At 43.6% G+C, this 19,543-nt stretch overlaps 1 protein-coding gene across 2 annotated transcripts in view; it reads right to left on the bottom strand.

Annotated features, from left to right (window-relative positions):
- APMAP (adipocyte plasma membrane associated protein) overlaps positions 1–19,543 on the bottom strand; it is a 63,517-nt gene that overhangs the window by 13,784 nt on the left and 30,190 nt on the right. For both annotated transcript variants that reach the window (XM_030196270.1, XM_030196269.1), the window contains exons 4-7: positions 11,321–11,413; positions 10,536–10,652; positions 8,345–8,519; positions 1,528–1,662 (exon numbers count right to left, since the gene is read on the bottom strand). In XM_030196270.1, coding sequence (XP_030052130.1) covers positions 1,528–1,662; positions 8,345–8,519; positions 10,536–10,652; positions 11,321–11,413 — 520 coding nt within the window. The remainder of the gene's footprint in view (positions 1–1,527; positions 1,663–8,344; positions 8,520–10,535; positions 10,653–11,320; positions 11,414–19,543) is intronic.

A 19,543-nucleotide genomic window follows, 5' to 3' on the forward strand; every position in this document is an offset into this window, starting at 1 on the left:
GAACAGTATCAACACCCTTGATGCCTTGGCACCACACCAAGATGCGCAGTTCCTCCTGCAGCATGGCCCAGAACTGCTCCTCAGAGAGAGGCATCAGTAAGGGCTGGGCCAGTGCTGGTGCGGTGACAGCCTGGGAAGATGGAGCTTAATAGGAGGTCTAGTCCCAGCTCTGAGAAGGCTGTTGCAGCAGCGCAGACTCCATGGAGGAGAAGCAGTCCTCTCAGCATGGACGCTTCTTGGTTACCAGCAATACTGATGTCCTGGAGCTCCTAATACTATGATTCAAGGAGGTCCGAAGGTGGTGCTTTACCACCCTTACCCAGCAATTTCTTTTAAATCCGATACCTGTTAGTTTCATGAAGTGCCCACTAATCCTGGGCTTGACAAATCCCAGGAATTAAGCTGCTCTGACAACTAGAACTCTCCTTATGACACCCAAAACTTTCATGTCCCTAATGTTTTTGGCCTTCTGCAAAAACACATTTTCCTATGTCGCTCTGTGTGGCACAGGAACTTTCATCCTGGACTTGAGGTCTCAAGTCTCACAAGACCAGATTAGGAGTTCCTGCACCACATTGCTCCAAACCACTGCGAACCATGCAACATCAACAAGAAGAAAGCTCCTATTTCAGTGACAGTAGCCTTTAGCAGGCCACAAGGTGAGGAGGTAAAGGGTGACTCTAGACAGAGCATGTGAGAGATGCATTATTAAGTGGCTGGCTAGCTCGGGGAGGTGGGTAAGAGCTAGTGGTCTACTAGTGGCTAGCTAGCTAGTTAGTTGCGAGGGAATGAATGGTGACCTAGAGAGGTGGCAGGGAGTAAAGTGTTACTGGCTAAAGAGAGGAATGGTGAGAATGGGGACAACACAGGATAGCTAAAATGAAAGAGGAAGAATACTTGGGTAAGCTTGAAATGAAAAGAAAAGTGTCAAGATGGACAATAAATAGATAGAAAACAACAAAAGCAGTGGAATCAAATGCTTTTGATTCCACTGCTTTGTTGTTTTTTTATCTACTGTTTTGTAAGCAGTTGTGTGCCTTTTTGAAGATGGACAATAATACACACACAAAACGCTAAGGAACTTTTAAAAAAATCACTTCATGTTAACTGCCCTTTTTAATAAATTCAGCAGTTGGTTCATATGGTACTACTGTGTAGCTATATGGTCTAATAACTAAAAATCCACTGAAAATTGGATTTCTTTTTAAACACTGGTGTGCAAGCAGACAAGCTCTGTGGAACTTAGCCAGACTTGGTCATCATGCATCAGCCACCCATTCACTCCAAAAGCCTCCCCAACCCATTTTTGGTTAATGTTTATCAAGAACAAAACAAACATGGCATTTTAAAGAATGCATTTTCAACCGCATGCTAACATCTTCAAAAGGATTTTCAAGCCTCCTGGTAAAAAGACATGTCAGTTTGAGCTACTACAAACCACCCCACTGATACCATATTAATAGATATGTCCGTGCGGCAGCAGTGTGCGTTCACTCTTATTAGCCAACACTTTTGCGCATACTGTACCTTCTTATCCTAGCCATAGTTGTTTCTGCCACAAGAACAAAGTCCTCAGCAGGAGAAAGTTGAACTCCGTTTGGGAACCTGAGGCCATCCAACAAAACTTTCACTTCTTTGGTCACCGTGTCATACTCCAATAAGCTTTAGGGGGGGAAAAAAAAAAAACAAGTGCAATTTCAGAAATGGCAACCAATACATTCAGGTTTTACTACCACAATCAACATTAGAGGATGCTGCTGTCTGCAATCAGACATGCCTGTTTGTAATCACTTTTGGAGACGTACTCTGAGACTCATGGGGGAAAAGTTTGTCATCGCTGTGCTGCAACACAGACGGGCAATTCTTTAACTGGGCATCTCCATTTAGGTGCCCAGAGGGTGAACACTAGAAAACCCATTTCTATAAAAGGGTAGCAGGGACCAACTTTCTTTTATAGAATACTAGCATAACCCAGCATATACACACCTAGGCGTGATCACAGCTGAGTGCCTAAGACTCACATTAGCAGGAGAGTTGTATGAACTCATACATACTGAAGACCCTATTTCCACCCTCAAATTGCTGCACTTTAGAACATAACAGCAGCCATACTCCATCTAGCCCAATATCCTGCTTCCAACGGTGGCCAATCGAGGTCACAAAATACTTGACAAGATCCCAAATAGTAGCAACATTCCATAATACCAATCCCAGAATTGAGTAGTAGCTTTCCCCATGTCTATCTTAGTAGATTATGGTCTTTTCCTCCAGGAACTTGACCATACCTTTTTTTAAACCCAGATATGCTATCACATCCTTCGACAATGAGCTCCAGGGCTTAACTATTCGTTTGGTGAAAAAATATTTTCTTCTATTTGTTTTAAAAGTATTTCCATATAACTTCATGGAGTGTCCCCTTGTCTTTACACTTTCTGAAAGAGTAAACACTTGATGTTTACTCGTTTCACGTTACTCACTATTTTACAGACCTCTATCATACCTCCCCCTCAGCTGTGTGTTCTCCAAGCTGAAAAGCCCTAACCTCAAGTCTTTCCTCATATGAGAAGAGTTCCATCCCTTTAATTATTTTGGTCACCCTTCTTTAAACCTTGTCTAATTTCACAATCTTTTTTGGAGGTATGGCAACCAGAACTGCAGTGAAATTGCACTGAAGTGCAGTAAAATTTAGCAGTAATCGAAAAAATTAATGGGTGGAAACTGAAATACCTCTGCATTAACTGTTGTGGCTGTGCCCGGTATCTTCCCATTCAGTTACCACACAGAAAAGAATGTTACCGCGCAGTAACCATGGCAGCAGTCACTTGCAGTGGTGACAGCGCTTGGTACCTTACCAGCATGTTAATTAAGAGTGGAGGAGTAGCCTAATGGTTAGTGCAGCAGGCTTTGATCCTGGCAACCTGGGTTCAATTGTGACCTTGGACAAGTCACTTAATCCTCTGTTGGCCCAGCTACAAAAAACTAGCCCGCTAGGGACAGAAGTACCTGCATATAATGTGTACAGCACTGAGTACGTCTAGTAGCGCTTTAGAAATGATTAGTAGTAGTAGCAGCAGTAAGGAACAGTCCATATCCAATCCCTGCCCATATACAGTTAGCACATGAATCAGTGCGTGCTCGCACGAGGATGGGCTGTCATTTGCCACAAAGTGTCATTCGCCGATAACAGCGACAATTCTTTGCAAAGAAACAGTGCACTCTTTCCTGACAGTGCGTGCAAGCGTAACGATTCGTGCCTGTGTGTATCCCACATTTACATATAACATACAGCAAATAAAAAAAACAGCTAGCTGTTTTACAAGAAAGTTTAATTAAGTAAGAAATAAGGAAAGTGAAGGGGGAGGCAAGAAGGCCTAGGTTATAATAGCAAATCAAATGATGGAGAAAGCATTTTGGAGATACAAACACATAGGGACTAGATTATAAACCAAATTAAATCTAAAATGGAGAGAAGCGACGTCAGCCGAGAGAAATAGCCGCTCAGTAACAGAGCTGACAGTAACATACCCTTCAGTCAGCATTGTCAGGGAAGGAATTTATCTGGACCATTTGTACTTCCACAACAGAGGCGATCCCTGAGACAGCAGCGACTGCAAATGCCCTTAGGGAAAGATGGCGGCCTGGCGCACCAGTCAACCCAATTCCAAAGGGGAGAAAGGTGCAAGTGAGTCTGTGACAGAAGAAGCGCTAACCAAAAGGGACATGATTCCATGGAAGGAGGAGATTCAGGTAGATATTGCTATAAACAAAGATAAAACTGCTGTGGCAGAGCTCCAACGAGAGCCGGCAGATTTGGGGAGATGAGTAGAGGAGCTCGAATCCAGAGAGGAACAGCAGGAGGCGACATGATGCGATTTCGTTGCATCACGTGGAGCAAATGAAGTAATGTCTAGAGGAGCTGCTGGAAAATACAGAGGACCTCAAACACAGATCCAGGAGATGTAACCTCAGGATAAAAAGGATTCCAGAGGAGGCAGCTTTCAAAAAGAATGTGTGGTGGTTACACAGCAGCTCTATGCAGTGCTGCTGGAAAAAAGTAAGATAAAGAAGCTGGTGCAGCTGTTGATGGACAGGGCACAACAGAGTCTGGGTCAAGAAAGGAGATGGGCCCACGGGATATAATTACCTGCCTACATTATTACAGGAACAAGACAAGGAAGGATGATCAAGGCAGCAGCGAATGATCCATTAGAAAGAGTTGTTGGCGGAAATATACAGAGACTTATCTGCCCTCACTTTGCAAAGAAAAAAGGGAAATGCGGGCCAGGACAGAGGTAATGCAGAGAGAGGACATTAAATACAGACAGCTGTTCCCATTTGAGATAGCCATTACCATCAATGGTTAAATGAGAAGACCAACTAAAGCTCAGAAGGTCTGGCAATTCTGAGGCAGGAGAATAAAAAGACCTCCTTCAATGCTCAGTGCAAGGGAAATCACCACAGCAGGACTGACCTCGGCCAAAGTGGGAGACATTTATTTATTTGTTGCATTTGTACCCCACATTTTCCCACCTATTTGCAGGCTCAATGTGGCTTACATAGTACCGTCAGAGGCGTTTGCCCAGTCGGTGGATAACAAATACAAAGTTGTATAGTGATTGTATGAGGTATAAGTGGAGGGTCGGAATGGATGAAGATTGCATGTTGTCCTGTTCGATCATAGTCATGCTGTGTTGGTAGGTAAAGAGGGTTACGTGGGGTCGTTGGGGTAGGCCTTTTTGAAGAGGTTGGTTTTTAGATCTCCTGAAGTTCAAGTGGTCGTGGATTGTTTTCACAGCTTTTGGGAGCCCATTCCATAGTTGTGCGCGTATGTAGGAGAAGCTGGCTGCGTAAGTTTGTTTTGTATTTCAGTCCTTTGCAATTTGGGTAGTGTAGGTTTAGGTAAGATCTTGATGATCTGTTTCTTATTGGTAAGTCTATGAGGTCTATCATGTATTCTGGGACTACGCCATATATGATTTTGTGGACTAAGGTGCAGATTTTGAAGATGATCCATTCTTTGATTGGGAGCCAATGCAACTTTTCTCGGAGGGGTTTGGCACTTTCGAAGCATGTTTTCTGAATATCAGCCTGGCTGCTGTATTTTGGGCGGTCTGGAGTTTTTTTTAAGAGTTGTTCTTTGCAGCCCGCGTAGATTCCGTTGCAATAATCTATATGGTTTAGGACCATTGATTGTATTAGGTATCGAAAAGTTGCTCTTGGGAAGAAAGGTTTTAATCGTTTGAGCTTCCAGCTTCCACATTGAATAGAACATTTTCTTTGTTACAGAGTTTATGTGGCTCTCGAGGGTAAGGTTGCGATCGAGTGCAACACCGAGTATTTTCAAACTGTCCGAGGTAGGGAGGGTATGTCCTGGAGTATTTATGGTTGTGGGTTTGTATTTGTTATATGGAGAGGAGAGGATGAGGCAATGTGTTTTTTCGGTGTTCAGTTTCAGTTGGAATGAGTTTGCCCAGGAGTCCATGATGTTCAGACTATTGTTGATTTTGTTGGTTATTTCTGCCAGATCATGTCTGAAGAGGATGTATATTGTAACATCATCTGCATAAATGAATGGGTTAAGGCCTCGGTTGGATAAGGACTGTGCCAGTAGAATCATCATCATGTTGAAGAGTATTGGTGATAATGGTGATCCCTGAGGCACTCCGCAGACTGCCTTCCACGGTGCAGAGATTGCCCACTGACTCGAGGGACAAGTCTGAAGCGATGGACAGTACTGGCTTGGGAACTTGAGGTGGCTCACCAGAATAGATAAAAGGACACAGACTTATGCATGCTAGGTCATTTTCACCAGTGATGGCTGGGATTCTGGGGGTTGGTGAGATGGAGTGGGTTAATTATTTTGTTGGTTGGAGGGTTGGGATATGAATACGATAATTATCATCAGGTGGGAAGAGGGAGATGTTGGGATGTTTATCCACAGTTCTGTGAGTAAGGAGGAGAAAGGCGAAATGAGGGAAGTTTAGGAGTGTTGAAGTGTCTTGATCATTTCTTGGGGATGCACTTTTGGAATCAAGGAGTCAGTCGAGGGAGCAAGCTGGCAGTGGAGGGGGAAGGGAGCAAGGTAAGAGTAAGGGTAATGGATTTGATGCACCACCTTTCTGTGGTACATCCAAAAGTGGTTTACATTTATTATATGCAGATCCTTTCTCAGCCCCTAGTAGGCCAATCTAGGGTTGTTGTTTTTTGGTTTGTTTGTTTTTTTTTTTTTGGGGGGGGGGGGGGGGTTGCACCTAAGGCAATGCAAGGTTAAATAACTTCCCCAGAGTCACAAGGAACTGCAGTGGGAATTGAACCCTGTTCCCCAGGCCGCTGCACTAACCATTAGGCTACTCCTCCATTCAAATGAAAAATTGTGTTCAACAGGACTGCAAGTTCATCACGGTTAACTCTGCAATTAATGCATTATTAATCACAAATAAAATGGGGGGAAAAAATCACATTGCAGCATCTCCCGTTTCCCCCAAACATCTTTTCTGCTGTCTTGCGCTCCCAACCCCTGTCCCTTGGTGGAATACGGCATCTTTCCTCCCACCACGAGTCAGTCTACCTTAACAGTCTTCTGTTGGTCCCCGGCAGCAGCAGTGTTGCACATACACTGCCTGCAGCCTGGTCTGAAGCTTTCCCTTCTGACCTGTTTCACCCATGCAAAAACAGGAAGTGATGTGAGGGGAGGTGGGGAGGGGCCAGAAGGAAAGCTTTGGAGCTGGCTGCCGGGGACCAACAGACCACCACCACCTTTAAGGCAGATGGGAGTTAGCTTTGGCTGAGACAGTGAGCTACAGGAGCCACAACAGCTTGGTGCTGCTCTCCACAAAACTGGGTCACTGTTCATGGGGGCGGGGTGGAGAGAGAGAGGGAGGGACGGATCTGGGGGAAGAGGGAGATTATCTGTCCTTGAAAGACAGGAAAGAGGATGGGATTTGATATACTGCCTTTCAGCGGTTTACATATTATATTATAGTACAATCTTGATTTGACCTTCAAGTAGCCTGGCCATCTGGGATATCCGACAGACCTCCTGGTGATCTAACCACATTTACTTCTATTAAAAATCTTTTAGAACAATTTTCAAAAAATCAGGAACTCTGCCTTTGTTTATGCATTGTTTGAGGGGTTTATGCAGTGTTGTCCATATTATCCTACTTTTCAGTTATCTGACCATGGGTCGATACTGTTTAGGTTGGATAATCCAGACTGTACTGTATGTACAGGTACTTATTTTGTATCTGGGGAAATGGAGGGTTAAGTGGCTTGCCCAGAGTCACAAGGAGCTGCAGTGGAGGTCGAAGGAATCATTGCTTACAGATAAAGTGGTGGTGGCTAATGTCTACATATCATGTGAGAGCATCTTCAAATTAATGATATGGGTTAAGCGGGCTTAAATTTAGTATGGAATGCAATGAAGACAATGGTGCACTTTTGCCTCATTAAAATGGGGAGCAAGGAAAATGTGGAAAGCATTAAATTGCTATGAACAATTGATTCAATTAGATAGGAAGCATCAGACACAGAAAGAAGTAGGCGTGGGAGTTAGTGTTCATCCACTTAGGTGGATCACCTCCTCGATTCCCTTTCGGAAAAGGAACTTCAACAGATTTGTAGAAGATTATATGAACTGCAATTAGAAGTTTCATATTCCTATACAAGTTGTTTCAAAGAAAATTTTTCTAGTTTGGCAGTAAGTCCAGCAGGTTGTTAACTTGACAAGTACTAAAAATAATAAAAGAAAAAAAAAAGCACAGCTTGGTCTCAGGATTGAGATAAATGCACAATAGAAACAAGCGGCAATGATGTATCTCCCAAGAAGTAAACACTGTTGTCCACACTATTGGAAAAAAACGCCACTAGGAATCTGTTTTTCTACTTTGCGTTTTTTGAACATTAACTTTGGACCCCTGAGGCAGGTTCTATTGCGCCGAAACATGGCCCGTGTCGGGTCTCTTTCAGAATAAAAGGACTCCGTTTATCTCAATCCTGAAGGCCCACCTGTGCTTTTTTCATTTATTGCTTGTATTTGTGTACTGTTTTACCCTCTCTTTTGTTACCTAGCTCGATAGGTACAAAATGTGAGATAATAAACGTGCAGAAACAGAGGGCAGGGGAAGACTGATGCAGAGATTAGAGAAACTTTTGTGCAGTACTATACTCCGTTATATTCTAGGCGAGACAGGTGTCACAGGACATACAAAATGATTTACATTATTTTCAGGCACCTAATGGGAAAATAATGGCAAACTCAAAGGGAGAGGTATAAACTCAGGATACCCCCAAATCTATTTTTGCCTCTTTTACACAGGGCAACACCAACGTGTTCTATACTTGCCGTCCATCGTCTGTACCCTCCATTACTAAGTACGAGTAGTCCCTCCTTTGCCATTTGCTGCTCGAATCTGTGAAGTAGATTTTCTTCCCATCTTGGGTTACAGTCAAGTCATTCACAAAGGACAGTTTCCTCCCCTGAATTGGATTACCGGGATAAACAAGCATTTGTGCATCTCCTAACGAAATGGAAAATAAAATACAATAAAATTTAGAAAGATGGTTTTAAATGACTGGCCGTTTAGTGCAGCGATAAGGCAACTCTGGTTTTTGAGTGCCACGGGTAGGTCAATGAATATGCACGAGGTAGATTTGCATAAAATTGAGGTAGTGCATGCAAATTTCTCTTCATGCATATTCACTGCAAACAATTTTCCCAAAGGAGATCAAATAAAATATAACTCAACAAAATAAAGTGTAATGAAAGTGCTCAGAAAACCAAACATGCCCAACAAGTGAATAATTTCTCTTTAAGGCCACTCATTGCACTTCCTCAATTTAACAGTGATCTCAAAGTTCACAGTCCATGATCTTCTTACAAAAATTTAAACCAAAAACAAACTTATCTATGATGCTGAAATTCCAAATGATGAATCTTGTTCCTCATGTACCCCCTAAAGAAGCTGTTAAAACTAAACTTGGATCCATATCTGGGTTCTGAAGTAATTACGTACAGTGTCATATGATGAGCGAAGACAGAATAAATCTTCTTTTGGAATTTCAGCAGCAGGTTGTTTTTGGTTTATATAATTTTTTGTAAGAAGATCATAGACTATGGACATTGTGATATCACTGCTAAATTACGAGGAAGTGCAATCATAGATAACAGTGGTCTTAAAAAGAAGTTATTCACTTGTTGGTCACGCTTGGTTTTCTGAGCACTTTCACTACACTTTTTTATTTTATTCAATCTGCCTGGGAAATTGTTTTAGTATTAAATATTTATATCTCTCAGGAATTTTGTGAAAAATGTTTTTGTTTTGACTTAAGTCTCATTTTGGATTTTTTATGCATATTCATTGTGGATATCCTGAAAACCTGACCTACCTGTGACATTCGAGAACCAGAGTTGCCAATGCCTGGTCTAGTAGAATATAATATTGGCCTTAAACATCAAAACTTGCGGTCTGATGTATTCCACAATAGATCAAACTAATGAAAGACAAGAGTACTGAGCTGCTGGGATCTAGAAGGAGAACTGGGGGGGGGGGGGGGGGGGGGGAGTGCAAAATACTGGTTGCTCATAAGCAAAAAGGTGCAGCAGCAGAAAAAGATTTACCGTAGACCATGGCTACATAATATACAGGAATAGCAACATGACATGAGTTAGAAAAGCACATAATGGCATGAGAGAACAGAAGAGGAGATTCAGGGCCAATTCTAAAAACTAAAGTGGAGCAATCACGAGAAATAGTGAAACTTACTGAATTAATCCTTTATAGAATTCTGCAGGGAACCCATCCTCTCCTGCTGCTTTCCCAGTGAAAAGACTTTTGATTGCTTCCACAACCTCCTGATGCTGTATAGGTTGCCCTAACCACTGTTGCTAGTCTGGTAAACAGGGAAGGGGATAGTGCTGGGCAGACTTATACGGTCTGTGCCAGAGCCGGTGGTTGGGAGGCGGGGCAGACTTATACGGTCTGTGCCCTGAAGAACACAGGTACAAATCAAAGTAGGGTATACACAAAAATTAGCACATATGAGTTATCTTGTTGGGCAGACTGGATGGACCGTGCAGGTCTTTTTCTGCCGTCATCTACTATGTAATAGTTCAATTGGGGCTGCGGAAGATTGAGAAGGCATTGTGAAACTCTTGGGATTCAAGGTTACTTGTGGTCCTAAATGCTGGTGAGCAGGATCATTCAAAGCATTCCCCAAAGAAGACTTAGCAACATATGGAGGAAAAGAGAGAATTACAGGGAACAAAGCCAAGTAAAGCAATGCAGCAAAAACACAGAGCCAAGAAAATGACTGGCATAACCATTACTGCACACACAGAAGCTGAAGGTTTGATTTACAGTATACAACATGGATTGAGAGCACCATAATTTTCCAAACACAGGATGTGATGAACGAAAAAAGTTTAACGAGAAATGTTATCTGTAACCACCACATGTGCAAGTCATTTTCACTTCAACGCATCAGAAACTATGATTAAACAGAAGTATCATACACAAAAAGAGTCTAGCATGTACCTGTAACTGGATTAACTTCAAATATGCCAAGGTAACAGTCTGCCACAAACAAGGTGCCATTTGGCCCAACTCTGATGCCAAGAGGTCTTCCACAGGTAGGCTCAAGTTCTCTGGTTCCTGTCGAGAAAGTTTGACATGGATTTACAAAAGCAGGCAGTGTCTTCCTGGCAAAAAGAGCAGACTAGCGGCCCCTTTTACCAAGCTGCGGCAAAAGGAGGCCTATGCTAGCATCGGCGCATGTTTTTGATGCATGCCGAGGCCCTCTTTTACCGTGGTGGGTAAAAGGTAGATCTCGCTTTTCTGCAGCATTGCCATGCAGCAAGTTGCCACGCGGTCATTTCGGGGGGGGGGGGGGGGGGGCTTACCGCCACCCACTGGGGTGGCAGTAAGGGCTCCCGCGCTAACCAGACAGTTCACGGCACTGCCCAATTACCACCGGGTACACACCGGCGCTACAAAAATAAATATATTTCTGTAGCGCCAGATATGATGGCACACTGGGGGTGGGAAGTACTGCCGGGGCTGCTGTGGTAGCCCAGCGGTACTTCACTTTTAGTGAGCGGTAAGCCCGCGTTGGGCTTACCGCCGCTTTGTAAAAGGGACCTTAATGCAGCACCAAGGGAATAATGTTAGGTGCCAGGATGATGTGTGCCAAGCGTGGATTCTATAAAACAGTTCTAGCCAAAGTGCGAGCACTTGGATGGTGTTATTTGCACACACTTAGCTGTACACAGGCGCGTAAAAAGTAATTAACTGTGCTGTATGGGGTACAGATATGCGCTTACCACAAGGGGGTCTGCCAAGCCTGGCAACAGTGTGGATCTTCCCATCTTCGATTTTCAGAATCTGCCCATCAGCAGTGCCAGTATATACAACATCTAGACAGAACAGTACGAGAGGTTAAAATATTTCTCACTAGCTAGTTTTTTTGTATGTAGCTCCATATGTGTTCATATTCTACACACAAAACAGATGGAAATAAAACTGCAGAGAACAGTTTACTTAGATTTTCTGTGTGTGACAAAACAGGGGAGTGAAGTGTTAATGACACTTTCTATACTGTGGAACTTTTCTTGTCAAAGAGTGTTTTCTTTTCCTTTGATGATTTTAAAGTTAAGCAACAGGTGGCAGCAAAACAGTGGGTTAAATTCCGATGGCAGCCTGAACTGGAATGTGATTGCTCATGTTATGCTTTGAGCTAGAGAATAACATGGACAAAGTTTGTCCCCGCCCCATCCCTTCAGGCTCTGTCCCCATCCACATGTCTGTTCTATCCAAAAGACTCACAAATGGTACTGCCACTACTAGTCTACTAGAAATAGTGTACCAACCTACAGGACTTCAAGGGTTAGTAACCTCTTTCACAAAGTTTGCATGGCTGCAAAGGGAGTTCTGTAGCAAACTGGCAAGAGAAAAGAGCCACACATCTCGATATAACATGATCAAGACGAAGAACCAAAAAAGGCACAATATCATGTTTACATTGTATATTTTCATTCTGCTTTCATGAACGACCCCCCCCCCCCCCCCATCTACAGCATGTAGCAGCCTCTCTAAAGAGCCAGCTGTTGCAGTCATAGTACCATAGTAGATGACGGCAGAAAAAGACCTGCATGGTCCATCCAGTCTGCCCAAGACAAACTCATATGTGTATACCTTACCTTGAATTTGTATCTGTCCTTTTCAGGGCACAGGGCACATAAGTCTGCCCAGCAGTATTTCCCGCCTCCCAACCACCAGTCCCGCCTCCCATCACCAGCTCTGGTACAGACCGTATAAGTCTGCCCGCCCCTATCCTCGCCTCCCAACCACCAACCCTTCTTCCCCCCCAACTGCTCCGCCACCCAATTTCAGCTAAGCTTCCGAGGATCCATTCCTTCTGCACAGGATTCCTCTATGCATATCCCACGCATGTTTGAACTCCGTTACCGTTTTCATCTCCGCCACCTCCCGCGGGAGGGCATTCCAAGCGTCCACCACCCTCTCCGTGAAAAAATACTTCCTGACATCTTTCCTGAGTCTGCCCCCCTTCAATCTCATTTCACGTCCTCTCGTTCTACCGCCTTCCCATCTCCGGAAAAGATTCGTTTGCGGATTAATACCTTTCAAATATTTGAACGTCTGTATCATATCACCCCTGTTCCTCCTTTCTTCCAGGGTGTACATGTCCAGGCGTGCATGTATTCTCTGGCATTCTCCAAAGAGATGCTCCCTTTTATAAATGGAAGTTGTCACACAAAAATGTATCTTGTAGGTTTGCTCTAAATTTCTACTTGTTCTTTAAAAAAAAAAAAAAAAAAAACACAGCAAGCTTTTGCACGCTGTAAGATAGCCAGCAGGTGGCAGCATAACTACTGTCTGTGCACAGTTCTCTCTAGGTAACAGAATTGAAAGAGTAACTAACTGCCAAGGTTCTGAGGCAACAACAAACAGAACTATGGAAAAAGTTGTTACTGAGATTTTGAACAAAAGGACGCCCTTGTGGAAGTCACTCTTTCAGCCGAAATAGCTCGGAGCTGACAGAAAAAATCTGCCAGAGAAATACAAAGGAGCTGGAAGATTACCAGGACTTGGGGGCCCATGCAGCAAGCTTGTATTAAGAGCTATATGCTGGCACTTAGCTTATTGCATAGGAAGCTGTGAACAGCATGCAGGTTACTGCTGCATTAAAAAGTATGCACTGTCAACAAAATGGCATACACTACAGTGGTAATACATAGCCATTTGCTGCAAATGACTCCCTTACTGGCAGAGATTAGCTCACACACTGAAAGGGAAACAACCCCCCCCCCCCCCCCCCAAAAAAAAAATAAAAAAAACCCACCACCACCTACTGCCTCTCTCTGGGTCCCTTTCATCTTCCCTACAAATAATTGGTCTAACAGACCTCCCCCCTCCACCAGATCCCCTAGTCCCACCATATCCCCTAGTCCCAGAGATGACACCCCTACAACCCCTTAAAAAAAAATTCTTGGTGGTTTAGTGCATCCCCCTCCCAACCCTAAAAAAAAAAAATAATCCATGGTGGTCTAAAAGGCAGAGTGATGCCCACTCACTCCTGCCTCTGTGCAGTTATCTTTCAAAATGGAGGCACCTGACCCCATACAGTGCATCATACAAGGGTTCAGTATACCAAAAGAGAAAAATTTTGCCTGCCAACACTTAGTGATGAAGCCTTTGTATTGTGCTCTGGCTTTCCTTCTTGCGTACTTTTTCATCTGCGCAGAATAGGGAATTAGACTCCTTATAATTCTCTACATGCTGTAGCTTGTGCCCACAAAATAGTTCAACTTTAATGCACAAACCCCACACGAAGCCCGAGCATACTTTAACTGCATCAGCCCCAGAGAGTTTAACTGGAGATAAATGCTTTATTTTAGTGGAAATTCCTGATCTTTACCTGACTGTTGTACCTTTTAATCCCTTTTGCACTTTTTGTTTGTCCTGTTTAATAGAGGAGTAGATATTCAAAGTGATTTAAGCAACCAGGGGAGGCTCCTGGCCATTTAAAAATCACTTGTGTGGACTTCCGGTGACGTCACTGACCAACATGGCAGCCTGCTCCTGGGACTCCCGGCTCGCCAAGCTATTATCGCTACTTTAAGCATTAAAGAAAAAAAAAATTCTCTCTCTCTTTGGTAAGAATCACGAGTGAAGAGAGGTTGGGGGGTCAGAAGTTAAGTCGGGAGCGCGGGGCAGTTAACGCCTCTCCAAAGCGACCTCACGCCACGCTTCTCCCCAGCAGGAAGGTGCATCGGACTCGGAATCAGTAGGATCGGAGGGCGATATAGGCACCACCCACAAATCTCATTTTAAGCGCCTTATGCTCGATCGGAGTGGAGGAGTGGCCTAGTGGTTAGGGTGGTGGACTTTGGTCCTGGGGAACTGAGGAACTGAGTTCAATTCCCACTTCAGGCACAGGCAGCTCCTTGTGACTCTGGGCAAGTCACTTAACCCTCCATTGCCCCAAGTACAAATAAGTACCTGTATACAATATGTAAGCCGCATTGAGCCTGCCATGAGTGGGAAAGCACGGGGTACAAATGTAACAAAAATAAAAAATCTTCGTAAGGATTTGGCACATATGAAGGCTGATATTGTTGAACGTATAGAAACTGCGAGGTGAGCTAAAGGACGTAGGTATACATATTGAAGACCTCGAGGCGAGGGTGGACGAACATGGAAACCATTCAGCAAATGCGCCAGAGAGAGGACAGCTTTGAGACTCAGCTGGAGGAGCTACAATATAAACTGGATGACATGGAAAATAGAGGGAGACGTAAGAATCTTTGATTTAGGAGAGTCCCTGAAGTAGGTAATCAGGAAGATGTTAAAGTAGTGCACGAAATCTGTATGCAGATACTTACTTCAACACCGGATGTTTCAGTTCCAGAAATTGAGTGGGCCCATCGTGCTCTGGGTGCTCCACCTAACAACAAGCTGAGAGACAATGTGGTGCGCTTTTTGAAATATTCTGATACAGAACATCTTCTCACCTTATCGTGCCAAAGGAAGGATTTGCTATTCAATGATGCTCCAATTTCTGTCTAGCAGGACCTCTCTACGTACACATTGCAGCAGCGTCGGCCCATGAGGCCTACTTTGGAGGTTCTGGGGACTCACAATCTGAAATATCTTTGGGCCTTTCCGTTTGCATTATACTTTACGATGTCTGGGAAACAGTACAGTGTGTGTACTCTAATGAGTGCAAGGCAGATTTTACAATCCGCTGGAATCGTTGCGCCAGAGACGGACTACCTCTACTGAAGCAAATGCTCGAGACAAAGTGCGTCAATAGCAACAAGTCTTCAACAAAGCTAAGAACCTTCGTCTAAACGTGAACACTGCTTCATCTTAAATTGGGAGGTGGACTGGAAATATAAAGGAAAAAAAAGGAACAGAGAGAAAGAGAATTTTTTTTTCTTTTTCCAATGTTTGTTGAATGAATATATGGGTGAGTTGGGGGTATTGGGTGAGGGCTGGGGGGGGGGGGGGGGGGAGAGTTCTGTTGTTCTCTTTCGCCCTTGCTACACTGGAATACTGTTTGGGGAAGTGGGGGGGGGGGTTACCACACTACTTTCTCTGTGTGTATTTAAAAATATTTTTAGTTTATGGCTGCTAGTTTAAAGATCCTAACTCTGAATGTAAAGGGCCTGAATGTTCCCAGAAAAAGGCAACTGATTTGTCAGGAATTGTCTAGATCGAACCCTCATGTTGTGATATTGCAGGAGACCCATTTGAAACGGGCCCCCATGAGCACCTATTTCGTCCTGCTTCTTACTCAAAATTTTTTTTCGCTTCTGATATTTCCAATAGTAAGAAACAGGGAGTGGCCTTACTTTTCCACAATAGTCTCCCTGTACAAATACTTCAGGTGAAGCGAGACCCTGCTGGGCGATTTGTTTTGGTCCAAGCAAAGCTGGATGCCCGGGAGTACACTTGTGGATCCGTGTATGGCCCCAATACAGGCCAACCTTCTTTTTTTCAATTGCTTAAAAGCAACATACAAACCCTAATAGGAGGCCAGATTATTCTTGGTGGGGATTCCAATGCTACCTTAAACCCAGAATTAGACCACTCTGGCTCTATTTCTGGTGAAGACAGAAGGGATCCCAAATGCCTCTAGCTATGGACTCTGACTGATTTGGGATTGTTTGACTCTTGGCGGGACTGTCATTACTCTTTTTATTCATCAGCACATGCTTCTTACTCCCGAATTGACTTTCTCTTTTTAGATAAATCCTTGGGAGGGAATATTATTGAAGCTCAAATAGGAAATATTACTGTTTCAGATCATACCCCCTGTATCTTAAATCTCAATATGCTGACGATTTTTCAGCTAGACGCTGAACATTTCATAACACTTTGCTTTGAGATGATTATACCTGTATCTTTACTGTATATTAATGTAAGGAATACTTGCAATTCAACCTAAATTCTGGTCTCTCCACTGCAGTGATTTGGGAGGCTCTCAAGGCAGTGTCCAGAGGGTACTTTATGAGACGGGCGAGGCGTCTCAAGCGACAGAGAGAGTCTGCTGCACTGCATTGGAGACATCAGATTAGGGACTTGGAAGCTAAACATAAAAGCACAGGGTCCTCTAGGATCTATACAGCCTTACAGTCTGCACGGTTGCAGTTGGACGCAGTGCTTTCTAAGGATCTTGATTTCATCAATGAAAAATTGCACTTGCATAGCTATAAGGAGCGGAACAAGATCAGCAGACAGCTGGCGATCAAATTACGTAAATTGCGTGTTGAGAGAACTGGATTTCGCATAACAGGAAGCACAGGGGAGACTCTTACAACATCTAAAGCTATAAGGGAAAGATTCAGTGACTTCTATGCAGATCTATACACACGAAACCTATCTATACAGGACGATGCTATTCAGTTATACCTTGAGGGGTTGGACCTTCCGAGTTTGCGGCCAGAGCAGTTGGCCATGATCGAGGCTCCGATTACAGTACAAGAAGTCCTTAAGGCTATTAAATCATTGAAAACAGGTAAGTCACCAGGTCTAGATGGCTTTACAGGGGAATTTTATAGAGCTTTCACCCCCCAATTAGCACCGGTACTGACAAAAGTTCTAAATTTTCTGAGTTCAGGAGGGGTCTTACCACCTACTATGAAGGAGGCACGGATAGCTGTGATCCCTAAACCTAACAAAGATGTAACTGACTGTGCCTCCTATCGTCCCGTAGCGGTACTGAATGTTGATGTGTGAATTTTGGCAAAGGTGTTGGCCTCTAGATTAATTAATGTTTTACCATCTTTGAGCCACCCAGACCAAGTAGGCTTTGTCCCTAGTCGACAGGCCTCTGATAACATGCTTGATATTATGTATATAGCTGAACAACAAAAAGTGCCCTATTGCTTGCTCAGTGTCAACGCAGAAAAGGCCAGAGTCCATCGGCCTTTTTTATATCACACTTTGCACCGGTTTGGGTTTGGGCCAAGTTTTATTGGTTGGACTCAAGAATTCTATTTCTCGCCTAGAGCATGTGTTAAAATAAATGGGAATCTCTCTCCCTTCTTTGAATTACAGATAGGCACTCATCAGGGATGCCAACTCTCACCACTCCTCTTTGCCCTGGTGATGGAACCATTGGCATTAAACATTAGGAATAATTCAAGGATTTGCGGGGTGCGTGCTGGAGCTTGGGAATCCAAGGTTGCTCTTTTTGCGGACGATGTCTTGCAGACTCTCTCCTCCCCTTTGGATTCCTTTCCTGCTTTATTTCAGGAAATTGAATCCTATGGCCAAGTATCTGGGTTTAAAATTAATTTTACTAAGACTGAAGCAATGGCACAGGGACTAACTGCTGAAGACTACCAAACCTGTAAACGTCTTTATCCCTTGACCTGGGTGCCCAATGGATTGCGATATTTGGGGGGTTTGCATTACTAAGAAACTTGAAGATTTAAATTCTGCTAATTACACCCCCCTGCTTAAAGAGATTAAGACTGATCTAGAGCAATAGGACCCTCTGAATTTGTCCTGGTTTAGTAGAATTGCTACAGTAAAAATGAATGTTTTCCCCCCTTTTCCAAGCCATACCAATGCCTCTTAGTGATCAGCTGCTCTGTCCTTGCAAACACACCAAAAAATTATTTGGAAGGGTAAGTGACCTCGAATTCCACATTCTATTCTATATCTAGCTCGTAAGAATCAAGGTGGTTGGGGGTTCCACATTTGGGTTTATGCCATAGGGCAGCTCAAGCAAAGGCAGCGGTTGAATGGTATCAGGCATCTACTCATAAGCTGTGGGTACATGTGGAGCATCATATGGTGGGCAGCCCTTTGAGGTTACAGCAATTGCTTTGGTTACCACTTAAACATAGATATTTGAAACCAGCCCTTTGCCCGATCATTCAACACACATTTTCTTGTTGGGACAAATGGGATAGAACTTGGGGATTTTATAAATCACAGATGTCTCCTATAGCATATAATCCTGCATTTCCTCCGTGATGTTCTCCCTCAGTTGTCACTAGGTGGGGGAGACATGGCTTGCTGTCCTGGGGGCAATTAGTAGATGTTGACAGTTTTTTTTTCTTTTGCTGCTGACTTGGCGACCACCTATCAGCTGCCTCAAAGTGACTTCTATGTTTATCACCAGCTTATTCACTTTTTTTATTTCTTCCAATTTGAAAAACAAATTGTTAGGGGAGGATACCTTCTTAGAGGGGGTATGTGCTGACTTTAAGGGTACTAGGTTTCTAATTTCCTGGCTGTATCACCATTTGAGAGATGCCTTGCCATCAGCCTATAGACATCGTGAAAGGTGGGAAACTGAGCTGGGTACAAGTTATGGCGCTGAAGAATGGCAGCAGATGGAGATAGCCTCTGTTAAGGTCTCTCCAGCGGTGAATGTACAAGAAAACTGTACTAAATTAATCTACCGCTGGTACCTCACACCTGTTAATCATCATATGTTTGTGAAAGTACCCCCATTATGTTGGCAACAATGTGGTCAGTCAGGTACGTTGGGCCATATATGGCGGTCATGTAGAAAAGTGAAGGTTTTCTGGAAATCTGTTCATAGGCAGGTGCAAGCTTGGGTGGGTTTTTCTATACCTTGAGATCCTGCTATGTTTTTATTTAATAGGACCCTACCAGGGGTCAGTAGTGTGGGGTGAGTGTTTGCGAAGCATTGTTTCAGTGCTGCAAGACTAGTGATTGCACGAGCCTGGAAGCAGACATGCTGCCCCTCAATTCTCAAGTGGCACAATCTTTTATGGTACATTTGTGATTTGGAGAAGCTACTGGCTCAGGAACATAAGACACTAAGCAAATGGGAAAAGATCTGGGCTCCTTTGCTCTCTACCTTAGTGTAATGAAGACTGATAAAGACTGCAACACCATGAAACCAAAGCACGTAATGGACATAACATAACTCTCCCTCTATACAATTCCCTAATGTGTTTGTTCCACATGAACCTCATTCTACCACAACATCACCTATTGAGCCTGCAAATAGGTGAAAAAATGTGGGATACAAATGT

This window comes from Microcaecilia unicolor, chromosome 3 (assembly GCF_901765095.1).
Source record: "Microcaecilia unicolor chromosome 3, aMicUni1.1, whole genome shotgun sequence".
NCBI lineage: Eukaryota > Metazoa > Chordata > Amphibia > Gymnophiona > Siphonopidae > Microcaecilia > Microcaecilia unicolor.